The following is a 20658-nucleotide window of genomic DNA, read 5'->3' as shown; positions in this document are numbered from 1 at the left end:
GACTAAACAAAAGAATCCAGGGCTGCCTGCTCCTTTGTACGCGTTTCAAAAGTTTCTGCTCGCAAACAGCGACTTTGGCGCAAACTTTCCACCAGCCGAAATACGTCGCTTCCACTGAAAGGCCAGAAAAAAGACATTTTAACCCGAGAAACACGACAGTTTTTCTAAGTTTGAACAACTTGTAAGAAGGTTCTTTTGTGTGCGTGCGTGCGCGAGCGAGCTGCACCACGAGGTCCATGAATGTAACAAGGCAACAGCAAGTTCCCACAATGAGGTCAGGATGAACATTAGCCTACATTTGGATTTTGGTCATATTTTAAAGGCGCTGGGGGCTGTTTCCGTTCGCTGTTCGTGACTAAAAAAAGATACAAAATATCGAGGTTTTTTTTTTTAAAGCTTACAGGCTGCCAAAATGTAACAACCCCTGAAGTCACAACAGTCGCACAACTTTTGACTTGTATCGACTATCACCACTTATCAAGAACCAAAAAACTTCTTCACAAATGTAGCTTATATGAGGTTTCCACCGTAACAGAAAAAAAGCGAAAGCGTCTTTTAAATCATTCTGAAAGTTGTCCCAGTTTATACCGCGACTAGGAAAACAACACACGGCGACACAGTCGTGCGTTAGCCTATTGTGTGAAAACTTGAATAAAGCACATTTAGATAACCTAAAACGGTGGCTAAACCTTGCTATTGTCGACTTTTGACATCGCGCCAACACATGGCAGAAAAAGCCCCCCTGTCATGTCTGGAAAGGAAACAATAGACTGCATGGTTTGCATATGAGGGAAACGGTTCTGTTACTCATTCTTTAACGCCGTCTCCGTCTAAAGTCGTTTCTTTTTTTCTTCCCTTCTACTTTAACGTTATTTTTTTAAAAATCCCACCTACCCTTTTTGGTCTTCATCTTGAAAAATGCCCGCTTATTCCTCGGCAAGCGGAGAAGACAAATTCTCTGTCAGAGCTGTGTTTTTTCCCCCTAGATATCCCCAGCGTGTATCCGAAATCTCGAAAATCCTTGTTCATTAAAAAAATGCTTCTTTTCTCCCGTTTTAGATGTTCTTCTCTCTTCTAGTCGTCCTTCTTTGGAGACTTGAGGGGGGTGGGGGGTTGTGGGTTACCTGAGATCTCTGCGTCCCTTTCTGCTCAAAGCCCCTTTTCTCATTGACTGTGTGTTTGATCCTGAAACTGGGTGACAGCTATCTTTGACAGCTGCGTGACTAAACGCAAAGATCCTCCCACCACCAGTGGAGAACAGGAAAAATCTCTGACATCAGCATGGCTTGTTCCACTGACATGAATACAGTCTTGCTGAGCTTTAACTGCTGCACACTCTACTAATAAAGTGAATATATATCTATATATCTATATATCTATATATCTATATAGATATATAATATGCAGAAAGCGTTGTTTAGGCGGGCAAGCAAAATAACAACAATAGCAGACTGGGGGATAGCACTGCGGACCTCGTGATAACACCTACAGATTAAAAATAACTAAACTAACCACAGTAATTTAAAACATATATATATAGCACATTATTGCTACAGGCTATGCCGCATATTTCCGAATGAGCGTCGGTGTGTTTTTGTGGTGCAAGCTTCATCGCCTTATCACAGTCTGTGGTTTATCACCTTTCGTATCGCTTGTTTACATCGTGAAGAATTACCTTCACGTACTCCCAACAATAATTCTTCTGCACGAGAGTGCTTTTTAACAATGTGGCTTCGTATAGGCTGCTGCAGTGTGTTACAATAGGGGCCTCGTGTTGTGTTTATGGTAATAGCAGCAAATCTCGTGTTTATACTACTGTACATCCCCCTCCTCCTCCTCCCGTGTTGTCACTGTAGTAGTCCATTCTTCTGTATCCCTATAGATACGCGTGAAACGTTTCTTATGCGCTATCGATGTCACCCCGATTGAATTGTAAACATTATATAAGGAGAAGCTGCTGTAATTTCTCACAGGAATGAGGAAATGCTTAAAAAATACAGTGTGGACATGGGTGTAGCTGCGGGATATATTGATCAAACCTTGCAGCAGCTGGAGGTTAGCGCACCAGCTCGGCTTACTAAAGACAACAGCAGCACTGCGAAGAAAACGATCAATGCCTTCATTTGTATGCGGTGCACAACCATGCGACAGCTGCTGTAGCATCGTTTCTTTGCATGCATTTGTTCCAGACATGCATTCAAGTGCTCTTTGCGGAAGCTAAATGTCGCCTCCGCGTGCGCACAAGCGGAACTGTACGTGAATGCAACGCGGCGTGCAGACACGAGGTCCTCGGGGTCCCTCTGGTGGTGATTTAATTGCACTGCAATTCAGGCGAAAATAAGGAAGGAAAGAAGTTGCTTTAAATGTGGAAATGTTATATAGTCAAAAAAAGATTCAGAATTAACTGAACTGAACTGTCCTTTTTTTTTTACAATGACATAGTATGGTAAAACTTTATAGCACGGCCCATGACTAAGAGTGCAATTCTGCTTGAACTAAATGGAATTTCCACTGATTTTACAATAAATACAATGTACTTATATTTACCTACAAATAATTAGCAGTAGATACTCTAGAATAAGGGTGTGATAGTTAAAAGCTTTTACAAAAGAGAAGAAATAATTGTAATGTAAACAATTTTAAGTAGTGTCTAATTTCTGGGTGTTTTAGTGGAAAAACCAACAAAACTTCCACAGCTTACATCGTAAATACGCTGTGCTTTTAGGCACGCAGGCCGTATTGTGTAGTGGCTTTACCTTGCCTTGTTACATTTCTATTATGCATTACACTGGTGTGCATCATATTATATTCGACAAGTCCTCTTGTATTACATGTGACAATGTGATGAAGACTATTTCTCCCTTTCCTAATTAAAATTAAACACTAGCAAACACTGCAGGACATCTGCCCATGTGATCTTATAATGATGAAGCAAAATCAAACCTTATTTTTTTGCTTGGAAATAATGTTCAACATACAACCAGAACTTTCAAAAGAACTGTGAGAAAACAAAACAAAACAAAAAAAATGTATTAATGTGAAAGAAGAAAGACTCCCAAAGAATAATTTGGGTTTTATTTATATTAAACACAAGAGAAATGACAATAAACTTTTCTTATTAGCTATGAAAACTTTTATTTATACTTTTCTGTTTTATTTCTCTTTGGCTCTTTTTCTTATTTTCTCTTTTCTGCTTTTTTGCCCTTTTATGATGAAGATGAGGAGAAAGAGGACAGATCATTGTCCCTTCTCTGATGCATCTTAAAATACCTGGAAATTATGTACTACGTAAAATTACTTAGAGTATAATTTGTGTCTGATTTCCTGTTGAATACACTAGCCAAAATGAATGCATAATGTGTAATGATAGTATAATGATTGATGTAAATACTTGAATTATTACCTCCTTACTCTGTTGCATTTGTCGGTTAATGCAATTACATTGTAATTTCAGGTCAATATACATGGAAAGTCAAGGGGAATTTCACCTTTAGTCACAGGCTGTATTAGAAAGTGTTATTATGTTTCAGTATACTATTACAGCATATTAAAACAAAACAAAAATAAACAGTCACCTTTACTGATTATTAATGTTAATGTTTTTTTTGGGTTTTTTTGCTGCTATAAATGTACACCCACTCACTGAAGTAATATTTTTATTATCAAACACAAGCAGCGTGAGTGTGTTTTCCAGCTCAGTCACTGTTAAAAATAGAGACGACTAAGTTTGGCAGGCCAAAGCCAGCTACTGTCAGATACTAGGTATGCTTCCCATCAGTTGTGACATTAAAATAGATCAAATGATATTTATTGATTGGCTGATTTTTGTAATTTATAATAGCAGTAATATTAATAGTCATTTAGTCTGATAGACTAGCTGTACTGATGACTAATTTTAAACGTTGAGCATTTCATGCTTTCTGTATAATCAACACATTTGGCGAGCTTTTTTTTAGTCATTTCTTTTATTAATATCTACACTTACTATGACGGGAATTCAGTGGTGATGTAAGACGACAAATAAAGCTCAGTGTTTGTTTTATACTTTCCAGACCGAGATAACACTGCACTTGTTTAATGAATGTTTTTATGTTTATTTTGTAGGATTAATAACAAGAGCCACATAAATCTGTTTAGAGGGGAAACGAATGTAAAACGCTTTGTTTAAAGAATAGACACGATAGTTAGCTGAGCGGTAGCTCTGCTGCTTTACTCTTGTGTCACTCGACTCATTTGACTGTGACGCATCAAATCCTTCACATTTGTCCACGAGCGTCGCGGCTTCAGTCAGGACGACCGTGGAGAGCTGTGTGAAGTTACAGACAGCCACAACTGTACAGGAAACTGGTGGTTTTTTCTTTCAAAATAAGATTGTTGTGGTTCAAATATCAGAATCAGAATACTTTATGGTTCACAAAATGATGAGGTTCAACCATAATCTGGTAAATTGTTCCCATATCCGGGATTTATGGCGGACTGTGTTTTTCCTTTGTTCCAGTTCATTCGCAATAAATCAATAAATAAAAATCCTAGGCCTAATTACACTAAAACTGAGCTTTACGAACATCTGCTTTAATTAACGCTTTGCTATTCTAAAGCGAGTAATTGGATGCGCTGTTTTTATTTAGATTACCTTGTCATTTGAAGTGCTCATTTCATTTCAAGTCATCATGTTAGTAAAGAGGAAGAAAGTGTATTTGATGATTATGTGGCTATTTGAATGAAAGCAACACCACAATGGACTTTTTTGAAAGTAAATTAAAACCCAGTAAACGTGGTATTCTTAGTGAACTAGTTATGAGACTTCTTAAAACATAAAAATAAAAACGTTCACTATTTTGTAAGGATTTTTTGCACTTTAAAGTTAAAGCATCTTTTCCTGTTTATCAGCATGAAAACATTTTTTAAAAGTTTGACTTTTTTAAAGAAACTTTTGCTCATTGATCTAAGGCAGTAAAGCATGATCGCTCATAACGAAGGCGCACGTGTGCGTAAACCATGAATTTTATTTTGAAATAATTCAACTGAAAAGTGTTTTTTGGCTTTATTTCGTCGGACTTGATTCTGTCGAAGAGGACTGGGTCCTGTTACAGTTTGGAGTCTAAAATTAGGGAGGCACCCCAACTGCAAATGACGCAAGAGGACTAAACTGGACAGTCTAGTCGTCTCTGTGTGTCAATGACAGCGGGACTCAGAGCCATGGAGACCTTCCCTACAACTTTGCTGTTGTTGATGACATGGAGAGTATTTTTAGCTATTGTTGTCATCTTTCCGTAACAGCCCAGCCGCGCCGTTCAGTATAAAGGACTCTTTCAAAATGCAGTTGTACAACAGTGTGCTTACACACTACCCGAGGTCGTCTCGCAAAGTTACAATAACTTTGTCGACCGCTTCTGCGCGTTTGAACGGGGCAAGTTCCTCTGAGGCTGACAGGCCGGGATTTACTCAACCAGACGCAACTTCAGCGACCAACGGTGATCCGGTGAGCGAGTCTGTGTCTTCCGCAAACATGCCTGCCTTGTCGTGTTACGAAGCTTCAACCATGAGGCCAATTTACTTCACCTCGACTGCTGAAATTTTAATCCGGAGACCTGATGGAGTGGAGAGGTCTGTGCCTGTGCATGTTATGAGGGAGTCCAAAGTCAAACCACCTTCCCCAGACTCTCATAGCGATGAAACTTTACTCTGTAATGACTGCGACCCTGATGTGATAGTGGACTTGATAGATCAATTGAGCAATGGGACAGATGAGCTTTTCCCAGATTGCCCAGAACTCACTGGAAATCAGCTTACCAACAGCAACAACACCAGTGGACCCAGAATAGAAGAATACAAGAGAATGGTGGAAACTTCAGGTGGGGATGATGGAATTTCACTGACTATTACCCCCTTCAGAAGCAAGACGTGGGCCTCATTGAAAGACGAGGAGCTGGTTCCCCCCAAGGCAGTACAGCCTAAGGGTCTCATAAAAGAAGACTTTAGCTTAATGAGCACGGCCAAAGCTGCTCCAGCATCAGAAGAGAGACGGGCTTTTGAGCTCAGTGTTCTGCAGGAGTCCCCTCCACAGAGAGTCCAGGAGAGAGGGGAGATCAACGACAAAGTCGCCCGATACCTGGCTGAAGTGGAAAAGCAAAATAAGTACCTCCAGGAGAGGCACAAATACAGGTATCAAATCATTCCAGATGGCAACTGTCTGTACAGGGCTGTGTCTAAAGCCACATACGGGGACCAGTCGAGACATGCAGAGCTGAGGGAGCAGACGGTGCACCACATCGCTGACCACCTTGACGAGTTCAACCCTATCATTGAAGAGGATGTGGGGGAATTCCTGATCAATGCAGCGCAGGACGGCACTTGGGCCGGTTACCCCGAGCTTCTCGCCATGAGCCAGATGCTGAATGTCAACATCCACCTCACAACAGGGGGCAGCTTGGAGAGTCCCACTGTCTCCACCATGGTGCACTTTCTTGGAGAGGAGGATCCTTCCAAACCGGCTATCTGGCTGAGTTGGCTGAGCAACGGTCACTATGACGTTCTCTTGGACAGGTGTCTGCCCAACCCAGAGTATGAGGACTGGTGCCGAAACTCGCAGATGCAAAAGAAACGGGACGAGGAACTGGCAAAGTCGATGGCAGCCTCATTATCCAAAATGTACATTGAGCAGAATGGGTCTGTGTAAACGAAATACAGCGCATTACAGAGGAATAGAGATGAATGGTTCTGCTTTGTTTCTACGTGCTTTAAATTATTATTTTTTAAGGATTTTTTAAGGAGCAAAAAGACGTGCAGTGCACATACTTTGGTTCATGTCTATGCCAGCGTTTTGAAATTAGCGCTAGTTGTCTCCGAAAGAGTTCGACAGTGTGTGAGTCTGTTCTTGATAGTTTGGGTGATGTTGACATGAGTGAAATTCTCTAATGCTGTTCAGATGTGGCTGAGTGCTTTTGGAGTGTACTGTTTTTATTTGCCCTCCCTCAGCTGACCAGTTATTATTATTTTTTTGTCGTGCTTCTCATGCTTTGGCAACTGCCCAATATTTTCAGACAAAGAGAAATCTGGTTTGCATTTTCCATGTGTTTAGCTACTCATTTGCACAAAATTCCTCTAAGAGTAGTTCACAGTGCTTGGTTTGTGTCTGCGAGAATGATTCAACGGTTCATTTTCCATTATTCCAGTACTTTTTCGACATTTGACAAAGAATTTCAAAATAAAGTTAAGACAAAAACACACTAACTTGCAGTGGCTTCATTTTTAATTTACATGCTCGTTGTCCCGCTATTTGTTTATCGCCTACATTTTCATAAATTTGTTATTCAGCTTTAGCGATATCCACTGTTTCATCTTAGGTGTAAGGCAGTCCATAACCACCACAGTTCATGCTGCAGTCATCCTCCACTCACCAGTGTCCTAAAGTGAAAAGTGATGTTGGGAATTTATTACATGATGTAGTGACCCTGCAGCCTCTCATTCAGGTCAGGCTGCCGAACTCGGTGTATTAAGGGACCACGGCTTCAATACACAGAGTACAAGGGAATGTGCTCTGTGTACTGAGCTATGTTAAAGCTTAAATAAAGGGTGCACAGTCACAGTATAGGCCAAAATGTCATTTCTGCTGTAATTGTTTTCTTTTTTAAAAAACTGTAGATTCTGCTTGATTTCCTAAAAACTATATAAAAGGAAAGCAAACCACCCAAATACAGCTTGCAAATACTATAAACTAATCTCAACATATGGATGTATTCATATTGTAATAATACTTTCCTTTTTGGCATTTCACATTAATGTCTGCTGTTCTAAATACACTTGCCGGTCACTTCATTAGCTACATCTGTTCAGATGCTCACGGATACAAATATCTATTTATCAACACCTGAGTGCATTTAGGCATCTAGACATGATCAAAAACCTGCTGAAGTTCAAACTGAGCGTTAGAATGGGTAGAAGTGTCTATGAACGTGGCATTGCTGTTGGTGCCAGACTAGCTGGTCTCGGTATTTCAGACTTGCTTATCTAATGGGATGGGATCGCTGGGGTTTACAGAGAATGCTCTGAAAGAGAAAAAAGTCGAGTGAGTCTAAGTTCTCCAGCCAAAATACCAGAGGTTGGAGGAGAAAGGCCAAGGAAGGAAATACACCAGTCACATCAAGGGGTGTCGAACTCCAGGCCTCGAGGGCCGGTGTCCTGCAGGTTTTAGATCTCACCCTGAATCAACACACCTGAATCAAACGATTAGTTCATTACCAGGCCTCTGGAGAACTTCAAGACATGTTGAGGAGGTAATTTAGCCATTTGAATCAGCTGCAATGGATTAAGGACACATCTAAAACCTGCAGGACACCGGCCCTCGAGGCCTGGAGTTCAACACCTGTCATTACAACCGAGTAAGAAGAGCATCGCTAAATGTGCAAAACCTTGAACCTCGAAGCGGGTGGGCTACAGCAAACAGAAGACCACACTGGGTGTTACTCCTTTAAGTAAAGAACAGCCAAAAGTTACACGGGCTCACCAAAATGAGACACAGCAGAAAACTGGAAAAACGCTGCAATGAACGAATGCTATGAATCTCATTTTCTTTTGCTTCTGCCGTTTGGTGTAAACAACATTAAAGCATGGATCCATCCTGCCTTCTATCAACACTTCTGGCTGGTTGTGTAATGGTGAGGGAGATGTCTTCTTTGCACACTTTGGGCTCATAAGTACAAACTGAGTATCATTTAATTGCTGCAGGCTGCCTGAGTATTGTTCCTGACCATGTCCATCCCTTTATGATCACAGTGTCCTGTTTCGTGAACATGACAAAGACATATAGAGATACTTATTCAGCTGCTTTTTAAAGCCATATGTGTAATTTATGAAAAACTCATGTACTGATAAATATTGCGCCTTCCTTCCGTTAGGTGGCACTGTATGCTCCCAGATGCTCAGACAAGGTATCAATAAAGGTATTTGTATTCTTTTAAAAACAGATTACAGCGTTGGATTATCGGATACAATACGCAGAGTTAAAGTGACTGCGCAGTGGTCTTCAAAAATGTGAAATGGCATGTTTTGGTATCACGGGATGCGATGACTGGGAGAAATGGTGGTTTATAAAGTTTTACATTTATAATTTCTAAGACCACCCAAGTTAGATTTTGAACATTGATTAAGAGCTTCCTGACTCTGGCAGCTGGAAAATGTTCAAAATGTCCGAAAATATGATATGTGGTATGAAAATCCAACATTATTGTGTTTTTACAGCCCCCGATTTAAACTTTATTATGGATTCTTTACAGTGATGACGTAACGCTGCAGTCATCGTCATTTGTGTGTGTGGGGAAAAGTTTTATGATTTTTAATACGGGGGGAGGGATAGTGCCTCTCCTGCTCCTGCGAGTCTACTACGTTCACAAGGCTTCTTAGAGCAGAGGGGCAGGTGAGAGTTGGACCGAGCTGGCTGCTTCACCGCAGTACTGGCACACAGTCAGCTCAGAGACGCACAGGGGGCAGAGGGAAAGTCATCCACGGACGCCCGTCTCCGGTGTGTAGTGTCGAAGGATTCCCACGCGCAACACGGACGGCGACGCGGTCACCTCGACGCGGTAAAGCCTCCCCACCCCACCAGCCCCCTGCTCGGAAGTTGGCTGTTACTTTTAAAACAACACAGAGAAGAGCGGTGAAGTCCTGGAGCTCTGACCTGAGAGCCTGTAACAGACATGTCGGGACACCGGGTGCAATTCGCGGACCTTCCTCCGAGTGATCATAAAGGAAGTCCCAAATCTCACAGTAAGAAAACAAATATACATATATATATATATATATATCTGTTGACCTTGATTTTAACAGATGCCAAGTCTAAATTATGAAAACTTTTGCAAAAAATCTAAAGATGCCGTGTTAAAGTTTTTACTCACAGTTAACTACTGCTGTTGCTTAACTTTAGTTACCCAAATAGATCCGTTACATTGCTGCTTTCCTTGTATCCTGTATCTGTGCCCTACTGTAGTCAAAACAGTTAAGCTGCCTTCTCTGCGCTGTCTTGCATTGTATTACACTCCTCTTCATGATACAGTTATCAGCAGAAAACACAGTCAATCCTCGATGATTACATGTATTTTTATTTAAATATGAAATGTTACATGCTGCCTTTTCTGCCTTAAATAGGGTCATATTTTGTCTTGCTCATTGATATCTATGTTAATGTCATACTGCACATGTTATATATGAGTGACAGTGTGTGGCCTTTGTGTTGACCCCCTGCTTTGCTCCACTCCTCGGTGTGATCCCATTCAGTCTCCACTCAGGACACTTATCTGAAGTGGCAGTTGCCCTTTACGTGCTGCAGCTAACTTTTTCTCCTCAGGCCTCCTCTCATTGAGTGTCACGCTGTGTCTTAAGTAAGGTGACACTCAGGTTGGGGCGCATATATTGACCACTACAACTCACAGTATTAAAAGCACAACGCTATTGGCTGTAGAACAGAGCCGGATTTGGGGACTTGGATTTAGTGCTCTTTATTGCTCTGCTGGTTTAAAGGCGTGCTTCTGATTGCATGTGAGGTGTGACAGAGTCAGCGGTGCTCGCCTCTGCTGCTGTATGCTGCAGTGTATGCACTCCAGCATGAGACACAGCTCATCTCCATGGTGACAGGTTGAATGACAGAGCACGTGAAAAAGGATGCAATGGAAAATTGCCAGTTTGCTGCAAACCCCTCCAGAAGGGTGGCATCTATAACACACTGTGGTTCCACAACGGCACATGTGCACGGCTTGGGATTTATATCTTCGATGGCAGCTGTACTAACACCATGATGTGTGTGTTTGTGTCACATTCAGTAGCGTGCATGTGAACAGCAGAAGTGCTGATGTTGTGTGCAGGTTAGGCTCAGCTTGTATGCAGGGCATGCTGGGTTTGATGGTGGAAGGACACAAAAGCAGCTTCAGCAGCAAACTACACATTCTGACTCAGCCCATCCATGTTTTTTGTGGGTTTTTCCCCCCGCTGCTTGCTTGGAACCAGGTGATAGTGGGGTCAAGTTTCAGGCTCTTCTCTTTTTGTGATGTGCAGACACACAGCATCCACATTCCACAATAACTTAAGCAACTTGACGAGTTTATTGCAAGCAATCATCTCTCATTCAAATATTGTATTAGCAGCATCAAATTAAAAAGAAAAAAAAGTACCTGCATAGCAGCAGAACAGCAAGTCATTCATCACTCTGTTCATTTTCACAGCTATAACAGCTAATGATCTTGGCATCATATAGAGGGAACATTACAGCAGATGCGAATATGTCAACTCACATTACTGGTACTGAGGAAGCATTGTTGCTTTTGCCGCTGTGCAATTTGCATGAGTCAAAGAAGGAATCAGCTATATGTTTTTGTCGACATTGTCAAAAATACACTGTTGTTGCTGCGGCGTTTCTGCCCTGGATTTATCTTTCCGAAAACAGGCAGCAGTCTTTCTTCCTCGGTTATTTTATATTCATAACGTTTGCTTTGCTATCCAAGCAGACTTTTCAGTTTATAAAACTGTATACGATTGCAAGTTATTACTTTAGAATTATTGAGAATCTGTGCATGATAGCATCCGTTTTATCATACCTATTATCCACAGAGCTATGTGCATACAATGTAAAGTATTTAATTTATTTGAAAACGCTAAACACATCCACCCCAGTGGTCACTTTTGGGGAAAATTCAGGTTATTGAGCTGTGCTAGTGTGTATCAACAGCAGCAGACATGTTTTCAGATGGATGTGGTCTTGAAGACAAGGTCAAGCTCTTAGTTAGTCCATAGGCTAATGTTACTAATGAACACATGGCCCACTAATTTTGTAGTTCTGTGCCACTGCCAGTGCCATCTTTTTGGTACTATCTTTAGCCATTATTATTACTGATGATGATGTTTGAAATTTAAATACGCGGAACATTTTTCTCTATATTATCCACCAAAAAATGACATTGCATTGTTGAAAAGAAGTAAAACCTTAAATCTATTTCTAGATGTCTTCACCTTTTCCTTAGTAAACACTTAATAGAATCTCTACGAATTTCAATGATCAAAGAGTCTTTTAGATTTTACATTGAAATATTACCACGATTTATCTTTTGTCTTTCAGAAATTTCACAATGTATATGATCAATACATGCTTTTGATTCAAAGACTTATCTGTGTGTTGAGAAGGATTAACTGTGACTAAGATGGTGATATGTCTTTCAGTGAGCTATTATACCCTGGACAGCTGCACTCGGGACCATGATGTGCATCATCTCATGTTTCCAACAATATTTGCAGATTATGTCAACAGTCTTGGGTGGTGAAAAGAAGATATCTTGTACGGAGTTCCCATCAAAGTTCTTATACAAAGAGAATTGTTTCACTATTCATCTCAGTCTTTAACTACGTCTTAGGTGGTCTATACCAACATGTTATGTTAACCAGTGCTGTTATCCTGTAAGGCTTCCATGGCATAACAAACTATGACCTCCATATTCCTCTTCATGCCCATTACTGATCATCACTGATCTCACTTTGACAAACGCTTATAGTTAGGCCTGTTCTCCTGTTTCCATTTGCTATCTTCTTTTTCCAATCACCACCAACTGGTTGGGGCAAATAGCTGCCCCTCCTTGAACCTGGTTTTGCTGGAGCTTTCTTCCTGCTGAAAGGGAGTTTTTCTGTCCCACTGTTGCCTTGCTCGTAATAGATCGCCTGCTCATTGGGTTTTTTACTCTAATATATTAACATCTTTAATCCACAATGCAAAGGGCCTTGGGGTGACTTTATTGTGAATTGGTACTTGTTATGTGCAGCAGTGAATGCAGTGTCACGTTTGCTGTAGTGTGAATGTGTAAAAAGCTGCTTTAAATTAAAAGAGCAGGAAGACAGCTCAAGATGTATAACCAGTGCGTCACATTTGGATGTTCAAATGCAATACCGTATCTGATCTTGATTTAATTACTTTACTAAGTTCTGAGCAGATGGCAAAATTTGCTTCATATAATGTGAAAAGTTGTTGTTCTCACATAGGAGAAACACAATTTAATAACAACAACACTGTAAAAGAAGAGGGTCAAAGCAAATGAACCAAGAAATATTCAGTCATAATTAAAAGGGACCATGCCGTGTTGTTTAATCCATTAGCCCATTAACTTTTTGTCAGGATGTCCATGGCGGCATGTTATCATACTTTTGGTCTCTGTGTGATTGCCTTGGGAAATTGGCAAATGATGTGTTGGTGCAATAATCCCAAAATATGCTTCTTTACCAGCTCAGGAATGCAGGCAGTGTCTGTGCCAGTGTCAGGCTTTTGAAACCAGTGGGAGATGCACTCTCTGCAGCTTAAAACACGCTGTGGAAACAAATCAAATGAATGTAAAGGTGAGGATGATGCATAGCTTTAATTTCCTCACACAGACTTTCTATCGATAGTTCACTTACTACTATATTAACATAATCTTTGAGTGAATGGCTGTCTAGTAAGGTGTGAAATGCCATATGTAGCGGGATGATCAAATTTGATAGTCACTTGAATGGACTCTTCTGGAAATGGCCAAGCTCCTGAGATGCTTAACAGCTGTTTTCACAGCAGATTGAAAGCGTGTCCCTTAGGGGCTCTTAAGTTTCTTAAGAGAGTAAAACAAAGATTTAAGGGTATGCGGTGGCTTTATCTGCCAGACAACAATATATTGGTGCTTTTCCGCCTTTAACTGGGGATGCTGTATTCTGACAAAAGGCAGTAATCTTGAGTTTTTACCCACTGTGTTTATTTTTCCACTGAAAATACTGATACCTCTTTGTATCTAAGCTTATGAGCTCCATCAGTGTTAGACATTGTGACTGTTATTACTACCACAAAATTACTGAAATTTTATATTTTTAAAGCAAGTTTAATTCATTGATATTAATATGTAGTGCAGTCATGTTCAGTTATTGTTTAATTCTGAACTCTGTTATCTCATCTGTGGACTTAAATACGAGGACACAGGAGTGTGGCGTTATCTGTGACCTTGCAGTGCTTTTGATGGGAGCATCTCTTATCCAAATAATTACAAACTCGACACTAGGGTTCGATCTTGAGCAACACATGTGCCAAGTTTTGAATAGGATTGACTGGTGATCAAGATTGGCAAAGAGCAGACAGACTAACATATACAACAGGTACAGCAGGTTGTCCACTGCTGTTATAGATTTGGTGGTTTGATCTCTGACCTCACCATGAGCTCAAGTGTCCTTTTGACAAGATGCTCACCAAGTCCCTCCCAATACCAGGCAAGGTCCTCATGTGACAGCTCTGCAAACATTGTGTGTTTGTGTGTGAAAATGAGTGAATGAGAAACACATTTTAAGCACTTAAAGTTAAAGGACACAAGTACAGACCATTTACATACAGAGATTCCTTTATTTAACAGTGAGATTACATGTAATGTACGTGGAGTGCTCAGCAGTCTGTAAAATGTCAATTTATGGTAAATCTTTTCAAATATAATTGTGTGTATTTGATCTTACATTTCATCCATTTTCAGCTGACATTTTCACGTTGCTCACTTTGTTCAACTTCAATGTTTTTAAGGAAAACTCAAAGCACTCTCTACATCTGAATATTGAAAAGAGGGAAAAACAGAAGCGTTGCATTCTGCTTCCTGACTTGTGATTTTTTTTTTGTTCCATCATCAAGTATTTGTGAGAAGGGCGAGTTAACATAAAGGTCATTTTTGAGAAATGAAGTCAAAGGCAAATATTGTTTTGAAAAGCCCCCACCCCCACACACACCCCTCGCCAAAAAAAAGGAAATACCACAAGAGGAGTGCGACTTATTGTACAGTAGATTGTGGCTAGAATTACTTTTGGTTGAGTCATCACTGCTGTCTCACAGAATGGCTTTGCATCATTAAACGTTGCGTGCCTAATGAATTATCCATCCTCTTCTGGCTTCTCTGTCTATCCAGCAGCAGGACGCTGATTTGCTGCAAAGACAAACCAGATGTTTTCTCTCTTTTTTTTTTAAATTCTGTGTTTTTGTTTTTGTTTTTTTGTTTTTTTTTAATGGTTCCTTCTCATGAGTTCCTTCCTAAAGAGGATGTAATGAAGTATCTACATTTTTCTCTCAGAAGCAGTAGAACTTTGGAAGTGCACGCAAAATTTGACAACGTCAGACGAGACGAATGGCAGGATAATGAAGTATACCTGTGTTCCACGGCAACAGCTGCACACAGCCCGCTAAGCACGATGCAGTTAAAGCTCCTCATTGGCTGCTGCAGCTTAGAGCTCGCAGACTTCTCAACATTGTTGTTCCCGTCACTGAGTTTTCGTCGCTTGTGGAACGAGTTGAGGAGTAAACAAACACGTCTATCATGTTTATAGTCATCTTAAGTCTGGGAGGATGTAAGGCTTGATAGCACACAGGCAGGAAAGTACACTGTTAAAATGATGACTCCCGAACGCGCCATAACTCCCTGCACAGCTGTCATTCATCCACCCCGAGCAGTGGTTTTTGAAATATCTGTACTTCTTTATTGCTGATTAGAGACAATCTGGTTGCCTTTCTGTGCAGTTGGAACACAGAGTGTAATAACATTCTTTGCATGTTCTCCCCCAAGCAGTAATGATGCATGATATCAGGCCTTATGACATTTTTTTTAGCAAAGGGAACAAAAAATTGACTCGGACACAGATGAGTGAGAAGTCAAATAGCCTCTCCTTTGATGTTGCAGCGAGGTCATGTTCAAAGGAAAATATCAAATAGGTAAGTTGGGGAGAAAATGAGGCAGTGTTCATGTGAGTGAGGCTGTGTGGTGATGCTTAATATTAAGTGTGTGTCTTTGTGTATATGAGTGTGCAGGGTTACCTGATAATTAGGCTTTTTTTGTGGGGGCTTATCATCAAACTCCACGCTGATGATATGAAGTCACCAACTGGGATTTTAATGACTTTCCAAATCAATCAAAAGTTCTGGGTCACTGCCACAGAGGTCAGCCTAGACACACACACACACACACACGCACGCACGCACGCACGCACGCACACACACACACACACACACACCCCTGTGTGAGTCTTTATTGTCCTAATTGGAAAAATACAGAGCCTTTTTTAAACTGATTTTTCATGTTGTGAGAATAGGACACATTCTGGGTGGGAGGTCTGTTCACTTTTTTTTGCAACTAACTTTTATATCTGCTCATTAGATGTGAAGTTAAAATCCACAGCTAGTTAGCTTAAGTGATCAAAGACTGGAAAATTAGTGATGCACCAATTGCAATTTTCTTATCTGATTCCAATTTCCAATTTTTCTCTAAGGCTACGTTCACACTGCAGGTCTTGATGCTCAATTCCGATTTTATGATCAAATCCGATTTTTTTTTTTGTCTGCTCGTTCACACTACAAATAAAATGCGACAGCAAACGCGCTCTAGTGTGAACGCTCAAAGCGGCCCGCATGCGCAAAAGAAGACGTCACACGCAACGAGCTGTGTTTAGACACCGAACAAACAATAGTGTTGACTGATAGGCCCTTAATATAAAAGACTTCGGACTTAACGTTTCCAAATTTTTGCTTGAAGGTAGTTATTACATAATAATTACATACCTAATAATTATCCTTATTGCTGTTTTAGAGGAGCGGTGCTTCAAAGGATAGTATTCTGTCAGATTTCTTACAAATAATGTCCGTTGACTCATCACACGGAGGCCAACGTCCCATGTCTTCTCCGAGCTGATAATGCGTTTTTTGTGTCATGACGTAAAAGACATTTATGCGACATGACCGTTCAAACAGCAGTCGCTTTCTAAAACATCGGATATGTATTGGATTCAGTACCACATTCGAAAGTGACCCAGATCGGATTTGAAAATATCGGATTTTGTGCCGTTCCCAACTGGCATTACTCATGGATCGGATATGGGTCGCATAGGGTCAAAAAAATCGGATTTGATGCGCTTTCGCCTGCAGTGTGAACGTAGCCTAAGTGTGACCTGCCTATACGGATTTTTATCGCTTATCTTTCTAAGAAATAGAATAGAATAGAATAGAAAAGCCCTTTATTGTCATCGTACATATACAATGAAATTGTGGGTGCTCCACACCAACTGTGCCAGAATAAAATAGAAATAGTAGACAGCAGGAATAAATAGCAAACAGGAGAAATATATGCAATCAAGAGACACATTAGAAAACGAAGTTGTGCAAAGAAAAGACTGAATAAAGTCTGTGTGTGAGTGGCTGAGTGATGGGGGTTACTCAGACCATGGCTCAGATTATTGGGGATGTGGGGGGATAGTGTTTATTGACAGTCCGAATGGCCCAGGGGAAGAAGCTGTTTGTGAGTAAGTACTGTAACTGACGTGCGAACAAAACCCGACTTCTCTTCAGTTTTTTTTTTCATAATAAAATAAATTGTTACATTTTTTCCCCCAGACTGCAGTAAATTACAGGATCTGCTGTCAGTTAAAATTATGAAAATAAAGTAATGTTCTACTATAAGGAGGCACAAATAACTGAAAAAGCAGTTTCTTTACACCCACGTTGAAATATGACATGACATATTTTACCTTACCAAACAACAGCAAGTGCATCAGATTTATACAATAAAACAAATGTCAAGTACTTACATAATTTTCCATATTCATAACTTAACCCGACAGCAGGACATTGACCAGTTTTCTCTTTTTCACTCATCTCTTTAATTTTCCTCATAATTACTCTGATTCTTTGCTCATACCGAGGCTGCTGGCTTGTGGTTGGCTCTGAGCTCTGGATAGCTTTGGCTTTCGTTACTTTGCCTTTGTTGCCTTCTTTAAAATGTCCATGTTCAGCTGGGTGAAGGTCATTTCAGCGTCTGATTAGGTTTGTTGTTAAGAACGTTTCCCCTGTGGTTTATTTTGATGAGCTTTGTGTCTTCCTCACTCACAATGAAGACACACTAGCGTCCAATCACCAGTCGGGGCCAAGACCGCTAAAAAATCTCTCGATTTGTGTCCCTGGCCAGTCAGTCTGTGCTTGAACAAATTCTTTAAGTTTTTGTTGCCTTGGTTTTGGTTCAAGTTCAATCGAGTCTTCTTCTTCATGTTTTTTCCAGACACTAATATTTTGTGGTAAGTATGCGTTGCGTTGACACACGATCTGTGCAAACTAGGATGCAAAAGACACATTTCATCAGGACCTATAAGGTAAACACATTTTCTCACTTACACAGTCTCTCTGACAAGCCCCTCCTGGTTATATGTAATTTATGCTCACTTCGATAAAAACAAGCCATCTGACACCACTCATTTGAAATTCCAAACATTTTGCTTCAGTATCTAATTTGATAACTGAGCTTGTGGATGGGAAAATAATCCACTCCCAGTCAATAACCACAAGCCACTCCTGTCAGTGTGATAAATGGGAGGTTTAGCACGAGGCTACAAGTGGGGGTTTGTAAGTGGATGGGACGCCGCTGATTGGGTGCGGTCGTAGCAAAAGGCTGTGGGAGGAAAACATCCATCCAGAAAGTGCTGAGAAGTTTGGTGATGACCCTATAGCACATTATAGGAGTTTCCAGCTGGTTGCTGGAAGACTGAAGGGAGAATAGGGAGTGACAGACTAAGCAGTGCCCTGTTGCTTTATCAAAAAACTTTATCAGTAATACTATTTCTCATGAGAGAAGGCAAATAATTATAGGCGTTCTATGCGCAGTAAATTCTTTGCCTTCTTTTCACTTGCTGTGAATTTTCAGGTCAAGTTGGGCTAATCCACTTTGCTCCCTGGATAGTCTATGAAATACCAGCATGCCAATAAGTGTGATGCTGGCATCAGCAAATGGCTGCTGATCCTTTGATTCATACTTTAATCTGAAGACAAAAGATTATTTTTTTTAAATTAGAGCCCTTTCTATTATATTAAACCACCTACTGCATTTAAATCCAGCCATTCTCTATTTGAAAGATGAATAGGGCTCTTACAGAAACGTAATTCTCTCTCATTTCTTTTGTATAAATGCTCCCAATTAGAAAGGGAAAACAAATTTGAAATCACTCTGTGGAGTTCATTCTTTGTTATGATTGATGACTGATGATGATTTTGCCTCAGCCCCGGCACCTTTCGCCTTAGCTTATCAGAGCGCGTACAGCTGCTTTAGTGGCCGGAAAACTGTGATATTTAACGAGACTCTCTGTTATGCACTGTATGTGACACTGAATGCCATGATGATGCGGACTTGGCTGTCAGGAGCCACTGCAAAGGCCAGCAGTTGTGTAAGAGATTTAATGGCTGTGGCTGGGAGCCTAAAGAGAGGGCAGCAATCATCAGACCTTTTGGCAAGGTTAGCTCGGTCCTTTATTCTCTGCTTCTCTCTTTCAATCGCTCTGTTAGTCATCCTAAAGTAATACTCTGGTGCTTCCAAACTCTGGTCCTTATGTTGCCAGTAACTTTTTAACAGAAATCACAAATGTAAGCTTGATGATATCTTTGATGCACCAGTGTAAGGAAGGATGAATTAAAGCTTTCATTTTACCTGTTTTCTTCTGTTAGATCTGCCACTTAATGAAAATGTTAAGTACTGGAAATGGTCTTATATATATATATATATCTTGTTTTTAATACTTGGATAAAAATGCTTTACAGCCAGTGACTGTTGGAAGTGTAGAGTCCATGGATATCAGGAAATGTTGAGCTTCCAGGTGCTGCTTGTTTGATTTTGTATTTGATAAATAAAATTCATGCTCTGTTGGGTTGAGACTGATTTGGACATTGAAGAATGTCTAATTTCTTTGCCTTGAGAAATGCTTATGCATCTCCTTTGACATTGCAGTGTGCCATTACATACACAATTCATCCTGCTACATCCCACTCATCAATCACATTATCAATAAACACTAGCGGCCCTGATCCGATGGGAGCCATACATGCCAATGACGTAATCCAAAGAACTCCTGTCCAAAGAACTTTTTTAAGGCCTGCGTAGGTTCTGTTACATGATTTCTAACAAAGTCTACTTTGGCCTTTGGTTCTTGAGTGCAGCCGGTGCTTTTTGCATTCACAAAGGCGTCTCTTGACTGTAGACCTTGACCATGATACGTCTAACTCCTTGAGAGTAGTCTTGAATTGTTTAGAAGTTTTGAAGTTGTTTTTCTTAATCATGGAAATAATTCTGTCATCCTGCACGTTAGTCAACTCATGTGGTCTTTCCGGCCTTTTGTTGTTGCTGAGCTGTTGTTGTTGTTGTTGTTGTTGGTGTTGCAGTGCATTCCTTATTTAAAGAATATACCAGATTACTGATTTTGCCATGTCTAAAGGTTTTGCTAGCTTGTTTATTTTGGTTTTTCCATGTAATGGCAATTATGATTTCCAATGAACAGTTATCAAATGCATATCCAGCACTCTGGAACCTACTCCAGAGCTTTTATCTGCTTAATTTCTCATAAAACGATAAGGGAACAAGCCTCAACTGACCGTGAAACTGGTTGTCAGTCAGTGATCCTGTAAAAAGGGGGAACTATGATTAATAATGGTTGTAATTCCTAAATATTTAATGCAATACTTTAGTGAAAAGCTTTGAATTAAAGCTAAAAGTTTGCACTTCTTGATTTTTTTTTTTTTGATGAAATGAGAAAATCCACCGTGGTGTAAAAAAGGCAAAACTACAGAAATTATGTAACTGTCCAGATTTTTATGGAATTAACCATACGTCTGAA

General features: G+C 40.3%; 3 protein-coding genes across 3 annotated transcripts in view; 2 read left to right on the top strand and 1 right to left on the bottom strand.

Annotated features, from left to right (window-relative positions):
- Positions 1-20658, bottom strand: part of tgif1 (TGFB-induced factor homeobox 1) — a 24328-nt gene extending 3670 nt beyond the window's left edge. The window contains exons 1-3 of the mRNA XM_040044457.1: positions 20647-20658; positions 5924-5929; positions 895-1133 (exon numbers count right to left, since the gene is read on the bottom strand). Coding sequence (XP_039900391.1) covers positions 895-910 — 16 coding nt within the window. The 5' untranslated portion in view covers positions 911-1133; positions 5924-5929; positions 20647-20658. The remainder of the gene's footprint in view (positions 1-894; positions 1134-5923; positions 5930-20646) is intronic.
- Positions 5063-7233, top strand: LOC120741494 (OTU domain-containing protein 1). The gene has a single exon (XM_040044456.1). The coding sequence runs from the start codon at positions 5318-5320 to the stop codon at positions 6677-6679; it is 1362 nt and encodes a 453-aa protein (XP_039900390.1). The 5' UTR covers positions 5063-5317; the 3' UTR covers positions 6680-7233.
- si:ch211-285f17.1 (sickle tail protein homolog) overlaps positions 9389-20658 on the top strand; it is a 117396-nt gene continuing 106126 nt past the window's right edge. Inside the window, exon 1 of the mRNA XM_040044445.1 lies at positions 9389-9765. Coding sequence (XP_039900379.1) covers positions 9696-9765 — 70 coding nt within the window. The 5' untranslated portion in view covers positions 9389-9695. The remainder of the gene's footprint in view (positions 9766-20658) is intronic.

The sequence above is a fragment of the Simochromis diagramma genome, unplaced genomic scaffold (assembly GCF_900408965.1).
Source record: "Simochromis diagramma unplaced genomic scaffold, fSimDia1.1 OVJJ01000602.1, whole genome shotgun sequence".
NCBI classification, from domain to species: domain Eukaryota; kingdom Metazoa; phylum Chordata; class Actinopteri; order Cichliformes; family Cichlidae; genus Simochromis; species Simochromis diagramma.
This window is presented reverse-complemented; position numbering and strand designations above follow the sequence as displayed.